The sequence below is a fragment of the Bombus affinis genome, chromosome 4 (assembly GCF_024516045.1).
Source record: "Bombus affinis isolate iyBomAffi1 chromosome 4, iyBomAffi1.2, whole genome shotgun sequence".
In the NCBI taxonomy this organism is placed as follows: Eukaryota; Metazoa; Arthropoda; class Insecta; order Hymenoptera; family Apidae; genus Bombus; species Bombus affinis.
The window spans coordinates 6956056-6976181 of NC_066347.1; the positions used below are offsets into that span (position 1 = coordinate 6956056).

Below are 20126 nucleotides of genomic sequence, written 5' to 3' on the forward strand. Positions count from 1 at the left end.
CAATTGATTGTTTCTTATGTGTTGTATAATTATCATAAAATATACATTAGGAAACTGACAGAAAATATAAGTCATATAAAAAAATATTACGAAGTATAAGTTTTAGAACAGATTTAATTAGTAGATATTGCGTTTTATAATTCGTAGTCTATCTATTATAAAATTTGCTTACCATACAATGCTTTATGTTTTTGAAACAATGTTGAAGTTCTACTAAATGTGAGCTTACATTTGTTTTTGTACATATAAAATATGTTTACAAAAGGGACTGAAAAATATTCACGAGATATTCAGCAATGATTACAAATATGTCAAGTATTTCTTATAATTTACATTTAATTTGCAAAAAGAAATCAATTTAATACAAATATATAAAATGGACTGTAATGTCAGAGTTTATAATATATTTGCTATCATATTATGATAAATAATACTGATACTAAGAGATATATAATTCTTAATTCAAAGATTTGAAATTTTTATGCAATTTCCAAGTATTCGTACTTTCGTACTCATATATGTATAAAAAGTTACTAATAATGAAAATCTTATTTTACATAAAAGATATAAGATTGGGAAATATTTTAAATAAAATATGAGATATATGAATATTCTTATTGATTAATAAATATATTGAATATTACCTCCTTAAGGGTTCACTGAAATTTAGAAAAATGTGTTTAAAAAAACGCTTTGCATAATATATTAAATGTAATATTACGAAGATGGACCTTAAGGGGTTAACAACGTACTATGCATAATTATAATATTATTATAAATTATATATAAGAATTTATATCTTTTTACAGAAAAATAAAACAAATTATATGCACTAATGGAAACGCAACATATATTACCTTAAGAAAGTTTAGATAAATGCTCGAAACTCATATTACAAATAATTTAAAAAGTGAGATTCAGCCTTGATTATACTAAATTATAAATATTCTTGCTTATAATGCTTATATTATTTCACTGATGATTCATTTGACGTAAATATTCTGGTGTATGATAGTGTTGCTGTTGTACATGAGCAAGCGAGGGGTGAATTGGAGGTGGAAAACATCGAACGTGTTCAACGCTTGTTGCGTCACTATCTCCACTCTTCAAATATTTGTTTAATACAGCAAAAATTTGTGAATTTAGCACTTGGAATCTTCTAATCCTATCCACCATTCTTTTTAAGTGCTATTTCAAATGAATAACGATTAAATATTTAATAATCAAAAAGATTATATTACAACTCATGTATAAATACTTACGATTCCTTTAACGTTTTCATCTTTACCATCAACACGTTGTACTCTCAAAATATGATAGCAAAAATCAAGAGCTTCGAATCTCCTTTGTTGACCAAGTAATACAATCATAGCACATCCAGCCCAGTGTAAACCTTCACCAAATAGTTCTCTATAATGAAAATGGTATTAAATAATATAACCTGTATTATTACTAATAGTAAAATTAAATATTACTTACTCAACAGTAAATTCTGTTTCCCCAACAGGAATGCAATATACAAATTGTAACGCACTCCATAATCTATGAAATTCTGTACATTCATCAACATTCATTACTCCATTTACAGGAGGAGGACCAACCCAAATAGGATCATCTAAGAAACTACGTAGTCTACTGAGCACTACTTCAAATATAGACAAACCACAACAAAGCCGTTCTCGGGTTAATAAATCTCCTTCTCTGGCAATCATTGCTTGCTGTATGATTAAAATAATTTTAAGTTTATAACACAATTAAATATCTTATATATATTTATTATTTGCATATGTTATATAATGTGTATATTCATTTTATTACTTACTTTAGCTGTACCTAAATTATCTACATTTGGGACGATTTGTAAAGCTGCATATTTGGCTTCAAGTCGTTTCTGCTTAGTTTCTGGTTTTTCACCCTCTAGAATTGAAGTTATTATAATATTTTCAAAAATAAGATTGTTTTGCACATATAATTTGAAAATATTACCTTTACAATATGGTCTTGGTAATATATTTTGAAATGGGGCTGCATGTAATAAATCACAAACCTCTTCTTGTGATAAAGCTTGTTCCATTAAAAGACAAAATAAGATTGTGTTACCAAACTCGCGAAAATTATGAAAAAGTTCCGTTTTAGCATCTGGATATTGCACAATGTCATTTAATTGAGCATGATAATATCCCAAAACTCCTGGGGATCCATAATCGTATCTTGGAAGTTTACAAACTTTTGGCATAGCCTCCATTAATGTCTTAGTAAATTGATGTAAACTTCCTTGAATTAGAGATTTTACAATTTTTAAAAGTTCTTCCATTACTACTGCAATACCTTGATATCCAAGAAGTTTACACATTGTACGGAAATGTTGTGGTCCAACAAATCCCGAATATTGCCCATATTGTGTACTATATGCTAAATTTAATTGTTTACTTCCCCAAAGATAATGATGAGACATTTGAGGAGGTTTATCTCTATGTACTGCTTGTACAAATTGAAGTCCACGACATTTTACAAACCTATTATAAATATATTTTATTTTTAATACAAATAATTATGAATTCTGTATGTATTTATATAATTGGGTTTTACTTTATAACACAATTATACCTATTCGTTGCTGCATTATAACAATAATTCGGTAAAAAATCATAATTCAATTCCCAAAATACATGAAGAGTGATTCTTCCATATGGGGCTAAAACATTGTGATTTGCTTCACGAAACATAGCATCATATTCATCTAATGCAAGCCATTTACTTAAAAGTTTATGAGTAAGACGATTCACTTGTAAAAGTCCTTCCAATTCCTTTAGTACACAAAATATTAAGTTATTAAAATACATATTGAATGCAAATTAAATACAAGTACAACATATTAAATCTAATAATTCAACTTACCACAACTCCCGTTATATCGCCAGATTCAAATTTACTAATTGCTAAATCTAATGACTTTTGCATATCTGCATTAATGCGTTGCGTAATCAATTTGTTCAAATCAATACTTCTCCCAAGTAACTGAACATGCCTTTGTTTTAATAAAGTTTCGTATCTGTTAGCACGAGGATATGGAAGCAAATATGCTCCTAATGCAACACATTCTACTCGAAATCTTTTATCTAACAATATACTTGCAGCAAGTTGTTTATAGTGAGCAAAAATTTGTTCACTAAGCTTGTAAACAAATTGATCAAAACATAAATTTACTTCAGCTTCTACTTCATCATAAAGAAACTGTTTACGAAATATTGTCAAAGCATATAATGCACTATCATTGTATAAGTCGAGTGGATATAAAACGTACCTAAAAACAAAATATTACGTTATAAAATATTTTTCAAATGATAGATATATTTCTTTTTTACTTACTCCATCATTGATGGTTCCTTGCTTCGTAATATATGATCAGTCAAAATCCATGGCATGGACATTTCAATTGGAAACTGAAACATATATTAAAAGCTTTTAAAACTTATAACATAATTTGCATATTATCAACTAAAAATCTTAATACATTAATAATATAATAATTATACATTTTCATTAAATAATTTGTACAATTGTACTAATAAAATTATTTTTTAATAGACATATATTGATTTCATTATTTAATGCACACTATTTGTGAAACAATAAACTTATAACAACTCAATGTTTAAAATATTGTAGAACATGTATTCTCTATGTATATATATGTATATGTAGTTAAAATTTATACAATGGAAACATCATAATAATAATAATGAAATCAGTAAACCACATTAATGATGATCATTTCAAGAAATTATAAGCATAAATAACTGCTACATCTCTCGTGTCTAACAACATACTTGAATACGTTTCTCCATTGTAATCAAATCGCTGCACTCTTCATTATGCTGGTGACGAACTTGGCATTTCTAGTCATGAAATCAAACACACAAAACGCTATTTAATAATATTTTTTGCATACATATATTAATACAAAATATTTACCGGTATTTAGTAAAATATGAAGCAATAATATCAACTATCATTTTTTAATAAACTATGTTTAATATTTTAATAAACATGTTTAGAGTTTGAAATTATGTTAAACTATATTAAACAAATGTTTAGTTACTTGTATTTTCCGACCCATAGTCATTTCTAGATAAAATTCTCTGTACCACAATTGAGATAAGTCACAACAATCTTGTAATGATTCTGAAATAAAATAACGCTATTATCCTATTTTAATATGAAATGTAACTATATCTAATTCATTATACTAACCACTAAAATTTAAGAGGTAACTCCAATAAAAACTAGTTTTATGAAATTGATCGATTTGCACAAGGTATTGGCCATCAATGTCCTTCCTCAAAGTACGTTTTCCACCACTTTTATCCGCAATTAATGATTCTAACATAGTACGGACCATATAGAGCTGTGTTGAAGAGGGTCCTGAGCAAATACATCTTTTAATAAAGTATTGAAGTATACTATTCAAAAATGTAATTATATTTATTTTTAATCTTACCAACATTTCGGCGTGGTACTTTAATACCAAATCCATTATCAGGATCCTTCTTTCCTTTTAATGCAGGATCTCCTAATGGTTCTACTCCAAAATGCCAATCAGCACAAGTTTCTCGTACTGATACAATGATACTGAAGAATATAATAAACGTTTATAAATCGTTAAACAATTATATGAAACTATGTTTATATAAAAAGGAAAAACATGCTTCCATATAAATAAAAAATAATATACAAGCCTCCTAATAAGATCCTTTTTATTTTTAATTGCTTTACGTAATGGTTCTCGCAATGTAAGTTGAACAAAATCTTGTAATTCCGCATATATGTTTCTACGTATTGCGTCAATAAAAACTGTTTCCATACGAGCCATTAATACTTGTAATCCTTTAATCATTGCAATTACTTCTATCAGAGCAAATTTTTCTTCATCTGTATAATTATAACGCGTAGCCTGATAAAAAGAAGAGATATTAGTATACATCATATATTTAGTAGAAATAATAAATAATATGTCTTACTCTTTCATATTCTTCAGCTTCCTGGGGACATTCTTTATTCATATGATGATCAGTAGGATGTAGAAGTTTCCAACTATAAAGTTCTGTTACTACACTTGTCCACTGAGAAAGTAATTGTAATCCACGTAACGCTAATTCTGCAGTTTCTCGATTTTCCGCATCACTGGCACATTCCTTGTATGTCGTAGTTACTTCATTACTGTATCTATATTACAGGAAATATATTTTTATAAGTTTAAAAATGAGTATTTTTCTTAATTTCGGAAATATTTTTATTCTCACCTTGCTAATTCGCTAATATATTTAACATGATCTTCTCTAATTTGTGGAAGATGTACCATAAGATCTGCTTGTGGACTCATACTATTTGATGAAGAAGACAATGGCCATTTTGAAGCATCAAAATGTTTAGATCGTTTAATATAATTAAAAGGCGCAATTTGCATATCACCAAACAATGGTACTACTTCCAAATTTTTAAAAATTCTATCAATTCTGTCTAATTTTAATTTCTTTTTCTGATCTAACTTATTGATATTACAAAGCTCACTATCCATTAAAAATAAACCAAATCCCATCACTTTTACCAACATATGTTTTTCATTTGGAGTCAAATACATTTTAGTTTCAAACATATGAACACATATATTAACAACATCTGCAAGTAATTCTTCATATCCTGGAATTTTTTCTAAATTTTCTTTTACTGTATCACGAATTTTATTTTGTGTAGCTAAAAACATTGATAAATTTTGAGATTCTTGTAATGTTTGAGAATCAGACATCACTTTAAGGAACTGAGCAGCTCTAAAATGAGAATATAGCTATTTTCAATAAAAATTTTAATGATTTAATAAATTTAAAAAGAATAATAGTTACCTTCGGTATGTGGAATAATCATTTTTTACACTAGATTTCATATTTTTAAGTTCATCCAAAACTGCAAACATATTGATAAATTTTCCTAAAGTAAGTAAATATGCTTCAGAAACAAAATCTTTTCTTTTTTCATGATGACACAAACGTTTCACTTCTCCAGAAAATCTTTCAATTGCCTTTCTCTGAAGATTAACATTCATTTATTATTTGTATGTAATAAATTCAACTTTATCAATATGCATATAATAACAAGTTATTAGATATTTTTACTATACATACTTGAAAATACATAAAATTTAATAATTTATTTACTTCTGGCGCTAATACTTCTACTGTTTTCTCATAAATTTCTACTCTGTTGGGCTGTTCATTCGATTTTGGCTGAGGTATTGCACGAGAACAACATCTCCAAGTATATAACATTACAGCATGCTTCAAACCTTCTTCTAATAATTCATTCTTTAAATTAAAAATTATAGATTATATGTGTAATAATTCTATTGATAGCACAAAGATGGAGTTATCTAATATCAGATACTTATTTACCAAACTTGCATGAACAGTAGCTTCTTCAATGTACTTAGCAATCCCAGTAACAAAGCCATTTCTATCTTCAAAGTTAGTATCAAAATTGGCTTGATATACCACAGAACATGGTTGTGCTTCAATACAAGGTTGTTCATCAGGTAATGTAAATTCATCAAGTACATCAACATTGGATAAGGCATCACCCAAAGTTACTTTATCAGTAGCCATTACAACTTAAATATAAACCTAGATAAAAATATTACATATTATTAATGATAAAATCGTATTAAAGATATATACAATTAATTTATTTTTTAGAAACATTTATGGGAAGAATTTTAAATGAAGGTTTAGGGGCAAGTTAATAATCACAAAAATTAAAGTTTGACATAAAAATTTATCAAAATAGTCATTACAGATATAATTTAACTTACCTCTGTAGAGGTTACGTTTTTAGAGACAAGTATGCTAAAACCTTGAGTTCTTTATGATAAAGCAAAATAATTCTTGATTATTTTGCAATTTATTCAATACATTTTAGTACAATAATTTCTAATTGTACCTTATACACAATTGTATCTTTAACACTCCACCCTCACCTTAGAAAACATAAGATGATTATCCTATCAACAATACTTAGGTACTAACAGAGTGGTACAGAGTACTACATACAATTACATACTTGACCCTTTTAAAATAAAAATTTATACTAAAAAGGTTAGTTAAACTTATTTAATATGTATTTAATTCAATGCAACTTTATTAATTGACTATAATTTTAGGGAAAATATATATATCTTAAAGATTAAGATTTATTTTCAATAATGTTATATGATGATTAAATATTTTTACTTTTTCATCGATTATGATTCATATAGCTATCTTTGTTAATTAATTAATTAAAGCATTTATAAATACCAAAGTAAAAGATTAGAAGTAAGATTATATTAGACTAGATTAGATTAAAGTACTATTACAAAGATGACTACACTGACTATAGTGATTGTTACTGCATCAATTTTTTTGTATATGATATATTGTAAAAAGTTTTATAGAATATTTTCATATTCTACTAAATTTTATTAAATATTTTAGAACAACTGCATTATGTATAACAAGATACATTTAATTATGTAATTTATAAAGAGAAACATTTTTAAATAAATTAAAAATTTGCTGTTCATACAGGAAAGTTGAGAACCATTGCTTAAATATTATACATGTAAAGTGTAGAGACTAAATTCGTAATACGCTAGCAAAGAGAAAATTTCCTCTTTAGCGCTATATATATATATATATAATATATATGTATATAACATTTATATATAGATAACAATTTATTACTAACAATCGAAGAACAAATTGTGTGATAAGTTCTAGCGTGACTATGAAGGCATTATTATCACTGTTACAATCTTTTAAATTGCGAATCTGTGATAAAAAGAACAATAATAAGTCAGAATTTTTTAAAATCATTCTCTTCATATTTTTATAATTTTAGTTAACGAAAATTATTATCATGATTTCATATATAAAGTACATATATATGTATGAAGTATGATATTGATAAACGTTGGAAAGAATTAATAAGAAGAAGTACATATTATATCACGATTGCAGATTTGATTGCGGGAAAATATATTTGCATTAATCTGTTTGAAACAATAAAACCATAAAAGATGTCAGACGTAAAAGATGATATAGAAATGACAAATGTAAAAACGTTAATAAATATTCTAACTTTAAATTGTTGGTAAGTTGCATTATGATGTAATATAGAATTACTTTTATCAGTTTGAATCTAATTTAGAATTAATTATTTTTATAGCAATTATATTTTTTATAAATATTTTCCTATACCTAGAATGCAAAATTATACTTAACATAAGTATACATATTGTCATATTCATAACATTTTATATTTTAGGGGGATACCATATGTTTCACAAAATAGGAATGTTCGTATGACAGCAATTGCAGAAAAATTTGCTACAGAAAATTATGATATCATTTGTCTACAAGAGGTATGGTCTGTTAAAGATTTCAAAATGATAAGAGCTAAGACAGAAGAACAGTTACCTTACTCACATTATTTTTACAGGCAAATATCTTATTTATATTAATATAATACTATTAAACTTGCCTTTTTATTACTAATAATTTTAATTTAATACATTGTAGTGGAGTTCTTGGATCTGGAATTTGTATATTATCTAGATTTCCTATTAAAGATGTAATATTTCATAAATGGCCTTTAAACGGATATGTACATAAAATACATCATGGAGATTGGTTTGGTGGAAAAGGTGTTGGACTCTGTAGACTTCAAATTCATAATATGAACATTAATGTTTATATTGCACATGTAAATTTAATTATTGAGATTTGTAGTTCTTATTCATATAATTTTGGACATATCAATAAGTATTAAATGTGTTTAATATTTTAGTTACATGCAGAATACAATAATCACAGTAATGAATACACAGCACATAGAGTTCTACAAGCTTTTGATACTGCCCAATTTATTAGAATGACTTCTGGTGGTGCTGATTCTGTAATATTAGGAGGTGACCTGAATGCAGAACCTCAAGATTTAGCTTATAAAATTATTTGTGGCGTTGCTGGTTTGGCAGATGCTTGCTCAAATATTTCAAGTAATTTAGGAACCAATGAGTGTGCCAATAATAGTTATACTAGTTCAAAACTTGCAAGAACTTGTCCTGAGGGGAAACGTATAGATCATATTCTATATCAAGGTTCAAAGAATGTTAAGGTGCATTAAATTATTTTTATTTGTTAGTTATTTTTGTAGGAAATTGCCTAGAAATAACTATATTAATAATATATTATTCATAGATAGAGGTAACAAATTTTCAACACCCATTTCCAAAACGGATACCTTACAAAGACTTCAGTTATTCTGATCATGAGGCTATTATGGCAACTTTTAAATTTATTCCTGGTAAGCTAATAAATATAGTGATACGTATGATATGTATAATAATAATATATATGGTAAGTCATTTAATGCTTACATCTTTATTATTATAGGTGAATTTCAAACTATAAATGTAGATGTCAAAGATTCAATAAAGGAAGCCATAAGTATATGTGAAACATCATTGAAAACGGTTCGTCGGCGGCGATTTTGGTATCTATTGATGGGCTGTATATTAATTATACCACTTGTTTGGTCTATGGGGTTAGACTGTTCCTTTACATCTCTCGATGTAACTATTGGACTTAATGTAATACGTATTTTTTTAACAGCAATATTATGTTATATTTTGTTCATGAGTTCTCTATGGAATAGCGTGGAAACAAATGCTTTGAAAGCAGGATGTTTAGGAATGGAAATTTATTTGGCAAATTTAAATAATAATTTATGTAAAAAATAAGTTTGTGTACATTTTGCAAGAACATAGTTCAAAATTTGCAAACATCCTTTTTAAACTATTCCATAATTTTTCAAATCAAAAGAATCAAATAGTATCATTTTTAATAAGAGTATATTTTCTTACTAAAAAAGTGTAATTCTTAATGAATTATAGCATTTACATACATTAATATACTCAGTATTATATTATTATGCGACAATAATCAAATTAAAGTATAAAAACATATAAAACATCTCATTTTTATAAATTGGATAAAATGCATTAACTATCTTTTATATAACTTCGTAAAATCACATAATTTCAATTCTATATAGATAATAAATTATAATACTTTTTTAAACTAAATTTCATATGGAATAAAAATAAAAAGTACTTAATAGATATTAAATATTAAAAATGAAAGAATAGATAAGTTACAAAATCTTGTTACATTAATTGATAAATTAAATAACAAACATCATTTTAACTATTATTCTGTTAATTGTGTTTATTACAACTTAATTGTTATAAAACATTTAAAAGAGTGTTTTAAGATAAAAACTTATTCTGTTATGTAAAATTTTATTTTACAATAATATACTATTTTAATTACTATTAAAGATAAAAGTCAATAATGAGTAAATTAACATATTTTATAAGGTGATATTTTAAATACATTCCTTACATTATTTTATTTAATAGTTTTACACATAAGTTATCTAATTTTTAAAATTGAAACGTAAGATTATTATTTAGGAAACTACAAATACGTATACATTTTTTTGTAATATATTTAATTATAAATTAATGTAGTCTTTATACTATTAAAATCTTTATTAAAAATTCTGATTGTATTTGGTATTTATTTATTTTATCACATTTTGATATTATATGTGTGTACACATGCGTGCACATTACGCGTGGAGATTATCGCACTATAAACAAATATTATTGCCTATGAGATCTCCTAAAAGCTATATACTGGATCAATATCTTTTAGTACAAATATATTTAAATATCATATAATATATTAGCACTATATGTGTAGATATATATAAATTTTTCTACAAGTGATTATATACACTATAGACGTTTTTGAGCAAAAAGGCTCCTAATAAATAAAGATGTTGTATGTATGTGTATGTGTGAGCACGCGTGCGCACGTGTGTGTAATTGACTATGTAAATTGTACCCAAAGGAATTTAAATAGAAAACATTATATTTCACAAATGTCATTGCATAGCATTCCCGTTTTCGTGAACATATGTTTCAGTAGACAATAGTACTAAACATACCCTACGAATTATGCAATGTAAAAACAATGTAGGCACTCTTTGGCTTTTCCAAATTCAAGGCAATTGTTCAACATAATTCTTTGGGACCAATCCCGTCTTACCATTTAATGTACCTTCCAACCATCCTGGTTCCAAAGAGGCCTTTACTGTAATTAAATATTATGTCAGTACTTTACTCGTAAAGCAATTTTCTAATGTGCAATCATTAAATGTACTAAATTTTGTATACCATTTGTAATAATTTGATTTGGTTCAAATGACAATTCTCCATCGCTTTCGGCCACACAAGCATACAAAGTGCGGACTCTCCTGTAAGAGAAAATATATTCTTAAATAACGCAATATTGGTATCATAATGAAAATATATACATAACAAATTGTGATGAAGATATTTAATAAGAATTTTATGTTTACCAAATACCAGGTACTTGTCCAGGGCTTGAACGTCCACTGCTAGGTGATGTATTAACTCTACAAATAAAATTGTATACATATTAAAAGCACATTCAAGTAAGAAATTAAAATGTTTAGTTAATAAAAAGACACTTACACAGATACCGATGGATTGTTTCGTTGAGTGTAACCTGACGGGTAATGTACAGACATCATAGAACCACGTTTTTGTTTTACTGGCAAGTCGGATGAAAATGAATGTGGATCAGAAGCGATTGATTCACTCGAGCTACTCGTATTGCCACTAGTTAATACTGAATTTATATAATTATTTATAATTATTAAATTATAAATCATGCAGATAGATAAATACATTTTGAAAAAGGATTAAAATAACCTTTATCTGCAGAATGATATATAAGATTTGCATTCGTTAATTTAACACGTCCACTTCGACTATCTAAATATGTCGGCATTCTGTGACTTGTATGTTCTGTTTCTTCGTAGTCGCCATTTTTTCGTTCATCTATAGAAGATGATTTAGTAACAACTGCTAGTGGGCTATCATAGTATGATCTAGTACCAAGCTGTATAAATAATTTAATTTCGAATAATGTATGTATCGTATAATCGATAAAAAGTTTATTTTATGCTTTAAAACGTAAAATCAGTTAATATATAACTTACATGTCCATGTGGTGAAGATATATTAGTATGTACTGGATACCTTAGGAAAGGAGTTCCATTACCAGAAGATGTTGACCCATCTTCTACATTAACTCGTTGTGATCGAGAGGGAATGGTATTTTGTGTTGAGCGTACAGTATCTTGTGGTGGACCAGCAATTATTCTCTCACAATTTTCAATTAAAATTTCGACTACTATGTTATAAAATTTAATATCCATTATAGAAGCTACTGTTTCTTCTTCTGGTCGTAGTAAGGATGGCCCGAAACATACCGCTAAATTACCGACAGTCATTAAATTTTTATCACTTTTTTTCGCCACGCTACAAACAACATATAGTTAGGTTAAAAATTACACAATTTGCATAATTTTGAATATTCAATAAAATTGAGTTTGTTATTAATATACCTGTACAAATGTTTAATAAGAAGCACTAGCATATTGAAATTTGTTTTTGGGAGTCGATAAACAAGATTATGAATATCATTGATACGTGCTTCTTTGATTTCTTGTTCTGTTGAAAAGAATAATAAAAATGAAAAATATAATTAAAAAATATATTTTCTAATTTATAGAAATTTAATATAAAAAAGATAGTATTTTTAATTTAAAGATTTCAAATAAAATAATATTATAGAGAATACCTATACGCACTCGCAGCTGAAATGAAACTATTATAATATCGGAAAGTCATTAACGGTTCAGATAGCGTCCTCAAATATGTTTTGAGTGCACTAGTAATAGTTTTACTTTCCCATTCAAAGCGATCATCCAAATTAAGTTTCTCTAGTTTCCTTCTATCTAGCCCCATAGCTAAAAGTTTATTTACTTTGGAAGCAACACCAACGACTCTGTAGAGACCTTGTTCTTCAAGGCCTAGAACAGTAATACATCATATTAAAGTAATTTTCTGATGAAATTTTAAAATAAGATAGTTAAGAAATATGTAAATTGCTACGTCAAACTTACCTCTTTCCTCGAGCGTTGTAATGCATTTTGATACGAACATGAAACCAGTTTCATCTAAGGTGGTTTCTTCAGATTTGGTTGATGCACCTACTACAGGATAATTCTGGAATAATAAATATACATACTGTATCAATTTTTTCAATCATTCTCGATTTAAAAAGTAATGCAGTAGGAATCCAATAATGTTTGTTACTTACTGGTTCTTTACCATCCATGGCATCAAGCCATAATTTTCTATCTTCTTCAGAAAGCGCTTGGAATGTATATATTACATTAGGTCTAAGAAAATAAAAGAATTGTAAATGTAACGCAAAAATATTTGTATTATGGATTATTATAAATTGAACTTACTTATCAATAGTGGTGATATCAAAGCAAAATCGTTTTTCAATTGTATCTGACATACGACGTACACAAGATGCCAATGTAAAAACTTCTTTGCTACTCTATTAAATTAAGACAATATCGATGAATGCTTTTTCTTGATAGTAAATTCATAGCAACATTCATTTTAGAAGACCTAAAGCTTACTTACAAACTTTCCTGTAAGTTGATTATAAGGTATCATTGTAAATTCCTTTTTGTCCTTTTGATATGTGCAATACTGTTTTGTCCATGTTGTGCCAAATGCCTCTATAAAGATTTATGATTATATTAATATGTAATAAATATTCGTTCCATTTATTAACTACATAAAAATTTATATATTTACTCTTTTCCATTAGAAACAAATAACCTTCACGTGTGTATAGTTTATTGACCCCACTTTCTACAGCAGACTACAAAATGAAAATATTACTAGTATTTCCATTATAGATTACTACTAACTTTATCATTATACAATAACAGATTTTTTTAAAGATACAATGTTTGAACATAGAACTCATGTTCAATCATTTCTAGAATTACTTAATCAATTTTACATATTATGTTTTAATAACACATTTCCTTATGTGTTGTAAATAACAATGATGTATACTAAAATTAAATGATAAAAATAATAAAAAATATAATACATACCTTTTTCATATCCTTCATTTTATTCATAAGTGATTCTGTTTTATCCCGGGTAGCAAGGAAATTTTCTCTAGTCTTGTAAAACACACACACACACATAAAATTGAAAATTAGTAAGCTATTTATCATGCTGTTATCCTAATAATATTTGCACCACACAATAATTTAGTAAGAAGTTACATTTAAGTATATCTACAAGTAGTTGAACATTAACAACCAAATCAATTATGAGAGAATTACTAATATTAAAATACTTCAAAGTGCATAACAAGACATTTAAAAGTACCCAAATTATATATCCCAAATAATCTTTAAAAATATTTGGAATATGTTGTACCACATTCTTATAATAACATAAATTAATAAAGTAATTTATATTACAATAAAATGATAAAAATTTCATTTCCAAATTTTGTATAGTAATTCAATAAATAAATTGTAAGATATATAAGAGATAGAATGTGAAACAACAATGCACAATGTATTTCATAGATTTATATAAATCAATGTTATAATGCACAAAGCAACTTTGTTGTCATCTGAATAGTGCTAATGTAAGTAATCAGTAATCGTGCTTCTAATGCTTTTCATATATTTTTAAGCAATGAAATACAAAGTAAGGAGAGAACTAACCTTTTGTATTTTTAGCTGCAGTTCAGTCATATAAGGTTTAAAATCCTCTGCAACTTCATGTCCTTGATGATAAAATGTTAACCAACCAAACATAAAACCTAATAACTGGAAAAAATAGTATTATTTGTAACTCGTAATATTTAATTATTCTTGATTTAAAATTTATAATAATTTAATGAAAAACATATAAAAGGAGAAAACTTACAGTTTCCACAAATTCAAATTTTTTACGTTCTTGTACTTCTTGAAGCAAGAACACATACTCTAAACTAGCTTGACAAAAATGTCTTTCAGCCATTTCCAGTGTTGCATCAGCCTAAAAGTAATAATATTATTAGATCAAGTACTATAAATATTTTGCTTTTATAATATGTAAATATTTATACCTCTTGAAGAACATTGTCTTGTTTTTTGGTAGACAAATTCAAGTAGCGTTCTTGGCTTTGACAAAATTTAATAGTTTGTTTCTCAAATTTCTTCTTTCCGTCCTATTCATATATATTAGTTTCATATTATTTCATAAATAAAAGATTGTACTATATACATTAATTTTGAAATTTAATTTACCAAAGTTTTCATATTACCTTGACGCCTCCAATGTGTTCTTTTCTAAAGTTTTCCAAAGGGAGTATAATTTGATCATAAGCACGTTCAAGCTAAAAATAAAAGTTATTGAATAAAGTAAAATTTTTATAAAAGTATAAATTTAAATTCATTGAATCACAGTAAGTAGTGATCTTGTCTTGTACTGAAATAAATACATACAGAAATAAAATTACATAACTTTTAGGAATTATATGTGCATATATGCACAACTACATATATCATATAAATAAAGTTAATCATAATAAGAAACAATAAAAAGTCAAATTAAATCATAATACAAGTATATATACAGAGAAACTAAATAATTATATTGTGAAATATACAGCCAATGTTTATTACAAAAGCAACATTATAGAAAACATAAAATAATATTATATAATATATACAGGGCGTTCTGCAACTCATGAACGATCGATTAGGGGATGATTCTGCATGTAAAAATGAATCAAAAATCAAAATGAATCAAAAAGAAAGAATACATTTTTTTCATATGGTGCCCCGTTTCCGGAATTTAACTAATTGCGGACTGAACAGGAATATAATAATAATCAACACAGATTGAAATATATATGAAAATAATAAAAAATGAAGAATTCAAATTTTGTATAAAATCCTTTGTTTTCAAGAAAAATAAATTTTAAAATGTATCATGCGCGTGCACTAGACCAGTTCTTAACTAAACATGTTCAAACTTAGTTTTCTTGAAAATAATGTTTTAAGCGAAAAAATTTCGTTTTACGTTTTTGACTTATTTTTACACATAATAACAAATAATCTCCTGCTAATTGTTTATTCATATCTAGTCAATACTTAACCAAATTTTCAAACTCGATTTTTTCGGAAATGGGGCCTCGGGCGAAAATATTCTTTCTTTCCGATTTATTTTCACATGTAGAATCACCTCCCACTCAATTGTCCACAAGAGATTTAGAGTGCTCTGTATAATAATAAATAATATACACGTTTATTTTAAACTGAAACAATAAACATGTTTTCTGTATTTAAGGTGATAACAATAATATCCTCGTATGATAAAGACATAGTTTATTTAAAATTTGTGATTATCAAATAATTTTTTAAGGATATTAAATAATGTATTGATTATAATAACTCTAATCTTTGTTGACATTTTATTTAGAATACATTTCTAACTACAGATTTTCAATTTCTTGCAAATTTTTATAATTGCTTTTTTGATACATAAATGTAATGTATCAGAAATTATTTTATTAATAATTTATATAAAATATATATTATCTATATATATATATTATTTATATATTATTAATTTATATAAAAGCCATATGTAGAATATGTTTCACTAAATAATAGTAACATAAAAAGATTTATATAATACAATTAGACAATTTATGTAAATAAAATGATTAAGCTACAACTTAGTTATTTCATTTATTACATATTTATGTGTCGTAACATTTATGTATTTATGTGCATAAACACACACATTTGTTAGTAGTAAGAGAAAATATATGACTTATTAACGCACATTACCTGAATAAGCTTATTATAACTACTTTAGCACTAAATACTAAACTGAACAATATTGTGCTTTTATATTCAGAATGGGGACTAGATTCAATCATCCAATCCTGATTATTTATTCTAAACATCATAAAATCTTGTACCATATCAATACTAAAATAGAAGATTAAGTACAAAATTATTGAACTATAAAAGAGTTACTAAGACACATTCCTTGTTTAGAAATGAATGCAAATGCATGTATGTGTCCTATGTTCACACATACACACAAGCATTAACATTGCTATAGAAAAACAAGCATAACAGCATTCTGTTATTTCACTATTTGGGGAAAAACTTATTTATTGTAACAGATAATTAAATATGCAACTTACCTATTGCATTAAAAATTATTAAATATATAACTTATTAAAGAATGTTACTAACATGTTAATAGTGCTAAGAATACTTAGTCTTTGTTTTTATATGCATTAAATGCTTGAAACAATTTATAAAGATATGTTATAAGTATATAACAGTTACATGCAATAATATATAAAATTTTTACTTGTTCCTTGAAGAGGATATTAATGTAAATGTTAAAAGCTCTTTTGTAATTCAAAAATAAAAGCTATTTGTGTGTGCATTCAGAAACATGACAAGAAATATGTACATTGTAATATACTAAATTGTTTACTTTTAAAAAATATTGAAAAAATAAATATAATTTAATTATAGAAAGAACTTTGGTTGAAAATATGTTTCAAAAGATATACCATTAAATAACCAGGATGTGCTCCTTCTATAAAAACAGAGTTTTTTTATATAGTAACACTTATCATATTTTTATAAACAAATAAATCATACACAACAATGTCTTTTTGCAGAAAATATAAAAAAAGTATATCATTCTATATATTTTAGTTACCAGTTTAATAAAAAATATGAAACATAAAATTGTATTATGACTTTTATGGTAAACTTTTACCAAGATTATAATTTTTTATTTCTTATGCCAAACATAAAATTTAATTTTTACTTTTAAATATTATGGAATTGAACTATAACAAATTAATAAAACTATAACAAATATTATAATATGAATTGCTTTCATTCAAGAGTAGTCTTTCTAATGAATATAAAACATATTTATATACTAAAAACATTGCATACCATGCGATCCCTTTCATCCTCTATTGATGCAATAAGTTTACCAAATTCCTTAAGACTTTGTGATATGTGAGTTTCGTCCTCAGTTTGAGTTTCTCCAATACATTCAAAACTAAAATTCTGCAATGTTTTGGAAAATGCTCTCTGCGCTCTGGACAAATCTAAATAAGTTAGTAACTGTTATTTTTATGATCATAAATTTTACAATAAATATATTTATTCAGAACCTTATTACTTGTATCTTCAATTATATAAATGGTAAAAATATAATTATAATGAAATATAACATTATTCCATATGATATTACAACATAATTTATGATATGACAAAAATAATAATCAAAGTTAACATTTAGTATAATCTATATGTATAGTAGCACAAATCAAATATATTTTTATTACAAAATATGACATACATGATAAATTAAAAAATAACCTAAACCTTGAAAAAAAATTTAGTGTCAACTAATATAATTGATTAAAAAATTGTTCAATGTTATAACTTTGTAACTAAAATATGTTACTGGAAAACATGAAAGTAAAATAGAATAAGATAAGAGCAGCTGTTACATGTGTACACAGAACCTTATCAACTTCGTGACAAATAGACTTACTTTTGGCAGCTAATAAAAGATCTTTGACCTCTTTGATGAGCCGTTTAATTTGTTGGCTGGTCTTCTCCAATTCACGCTCATGATAATGAAGATTCTCTCGAAAGTAAGGACTATCGGTTAAGCAATCCGTAAACTCTAATGGTTTGAGGCCAACACCCATTATTCTTGATTGTATATTAAAATTCAAATGTCATTAATAAATCAAAACAACAGACCCGATAAATTAACACTTAGAATAACTATTACGATATATGATCATTTAACAGAGACAATATATCACAGAATGTGCATCAAAACACTTTGCAGCGCAAATTCTCTTTGACGTGAAGAAAAATCAGTTCACAATATTTCTTTCATTTATTGATAGTCATGAACGATATATTTCTGAATCTTCGTTAAGATTAATACTAAATCACTAGAACGATTATGTAGACAGGAGCTTTACAACGACGATTAAAGACCATGTACCCTCTTGAGTCAAATGAACTAACTACAATTTAAATGGCGGGTTATACAAAACACCGCGATATAACACAATGTATAATATAAAATTATATATTTTGAAAACAAAAATTACATAGTACTTTTATAAAATGACTTATGCCTTATGTGTACAATTATTATTTTTATAAACTAATAACCTTTATTAAAATGTAATTATACATTGTTATCGTAATATTTTAAATAAATTCACAAAAATTACATTAACATATAAACCTTATAATTAAAAAGCTACGAATCATTCTTTTTTAATAAATAATTTCTCATTGATTAAAAATGAAAAATATGTTTATAAAAATAGTTAATTAATATTAATATAAAATATATGTGTATGTATATATATACGTATTTATGTAAGTGGATATATGAATATATAAACATATTATGCTAAAATAAAATTAAGAATAATATAGTATTCAAAAGATTGAATATACGTATTATATGTCCATAAAATATTTAAAAAAAATCAAATTTAATAATTAAGTATATAACGTTACCAAAAGATAAAAATTTCTACATTTTTTTAAATCTAATTTATAATGTTATAAAGATTATAATAAATAAGAAATAATCAAATATTAAATAATTTTCCAATTATTCCTTCTAAATGATAGTATTAATATATCACTTACCTAAGAGTAGGAATTGTTGTGAAAATTTGGAAGCAAGACTTGCTTTCTTAAATTGACTTGAATTCCATACATTTCTCATTCAACACTATGATGGTTTTTACATTAATATAACATTGTAATTAGCAAAATGACATTGCTTGTATACTTACAAATATCGATCTTCGATACAAAATGTCTACGTCTTGAACTTAGGCTTGGATTATCGTAATCTTGAACATGAACAATTTATTTAAAGAATGGAATCTCACTCGTATATTGGTAATGGTATTTTAATGTAGTACCTAGTAGTACAGTTGTACCATAAATGAAAACGGATTTAT

General features: G+C 25.9%; 3 protein-coding genes across 12 annotated transcripts; 1 reads left to right on the forward strand and 2 right to left on the reverse strand.

Moving 5' to 3' along the window:
* Positions 1 to 96: 96 nt before the first annotated feature.
* On the reverse strand, positions 97 to 7494 carry LOC126915562 (cytoplasmic FMR1-interacting protein). Of its 4 annotated transcripts, none has more exons than XM_050720325.1 (20): positions 7347 to 7494; positions 6863 to 7027; positions 6447 to 6674; positions 6180 to 6359; positions 5901 to 6082; positions 5304 to 5828; positions 5022 to 5226; positions 4740 to 4954; positions 4502 to 4632; positions 4255 to 4425; positions 4103 to 4185; positions 3831 to 3899; positions 3370 to 3443; positions 2899 to 3304; positions 2608 to 2807; positions 1987 to 2516; positions 1823 to 1917; positions 1480 to 1718; positions 1263 to 1410; positions 97 to 1188 (listed from the first exon to the last, which is right to left on the reverse strand). In XM_050720325.1, the coding sequence occupies exons 3-20, from the start codon at positions 6654 to 6656 to the stop codon at positions 973 to 975; spliced, it is 3879 nt and encodes a 1292-aa protein (XP_050576282.1). In that variant the 5' UTR covers positions 6657 to 6674; positions 6863 to 7027; positions 7347 to 7494; the 3' UTR covers positions 97 to 972. The 4 variants fall into 4 exon arrangements, with proteins under 4 accessions (XP_050576282.1, XP_050576283.1, XP_050576284.1 ...); XM_050720326.1 differs by lacking the exon at positions 7347 to 7494 and adding an exon at positions 7101 to 7209; XM_050720327.1 differs by lacking the exon at positions 7347 to 7494 and adding an exon at positions 7111 to 7182.
* Positions 7048 to 10652, forward strand: LOC126915569 (putative neutral sphingomyelinase). 4 transcript variants are annotated; one of them, XM_050720345.1, is made up of 7 exons: positions 7048 to 7145; positions 8049 to 8181; positions 8356 to 8529; positions 8610 to 8793; positions 8878 to 9204; positions 9288 to 9393; positions 9483 to 10652. In XM_050720345.1, the coding sequence occupies exons 2-7, from the start codon at positions 8108 to 8110 to the stop codon at positions 9827 to 9829; spliced, it is 1212 nt and encodes a 403-aa protein (XP_050576302.1). In that variant the 5' UTR covers positions 7048 to 7145; positions 8049 to 8107; the 3' UTR covers positions 9830 to 10652. The 4 variants fall into 4 exon arrangements, with proteins under 4 accessions (XP_050576302.1, XP_050576304.1, XP_050576303.1 ...); XM_050720346.1 differs by lacking the exon at positions 7048 to 7145 and adding an exon at positions 7639 to 7964; XM_050720347.1 differs by lacking the exon at positions 7048 to 7145 and having other exon boundaries at positions 7638 to 8181; positions 8356 to 8452.
* Positions 10653 to 10657: 5 nt separating this feature from the next.
* Positions 10658 to 19974, reverse strand: LOC126915565 (rho GTPase-activating protein 26). Of its 4 annotated transcripts, XM_050720335.1 has the most exons (22): positions 19956 to 19974; positions 19807 to 19891; positions 18674 to 18837; positions 18064 to 18221; positions 15387 to 15458; positions 15189 to 15290; positions 15008 to 15118; positions 14803 to 14907; positions 14173 to 14244; positions 13865 to 13931; positions 13688 to 13785; positions 13504 to 13598; positions 13350 to 13431; positions 13153 to 13276; positions 12838 to 13059; positions 12592 to 12697; positions 12184 to 12505; positions 11894 to 12083; positions 11654 to 11810; positions 11518 to 11574; positions 11333 to 11412; positions 10658 to 11249 (listed from the first exon to the last, which is right to left on the reverse strand). In XM_050720335.1, exons 3-22 carry the CDS (start codon positions 18831 to 18833, stop codon positions 11158 to 11160), a joined length of 2472 nt encoding a protein of 823 aa, XP_050576292.1. In that variant the 5' UTR covers positions 18834 to 18837; positions 19807 to 19891; positions 19956 to 19974; the 3' UTR covers positions 10658 to 11157. The 4 variants fall into 4 exon arrangements, with proteins under 4 accessions (XP_050576292.1, XP_050576293.1, XP_050576294.1 ...); XM_050720336.1 differs by having other exon boundaries at positions 13153 to 13255; positions 19807 to 19971; XM_050720337.1 differs by lacking the exon at positions 14173 to 14244 and having other exon boundaries at positions 19807 to 19972.
* Positions 19975 to 20126: the final 152 nt, after the last annotated feature.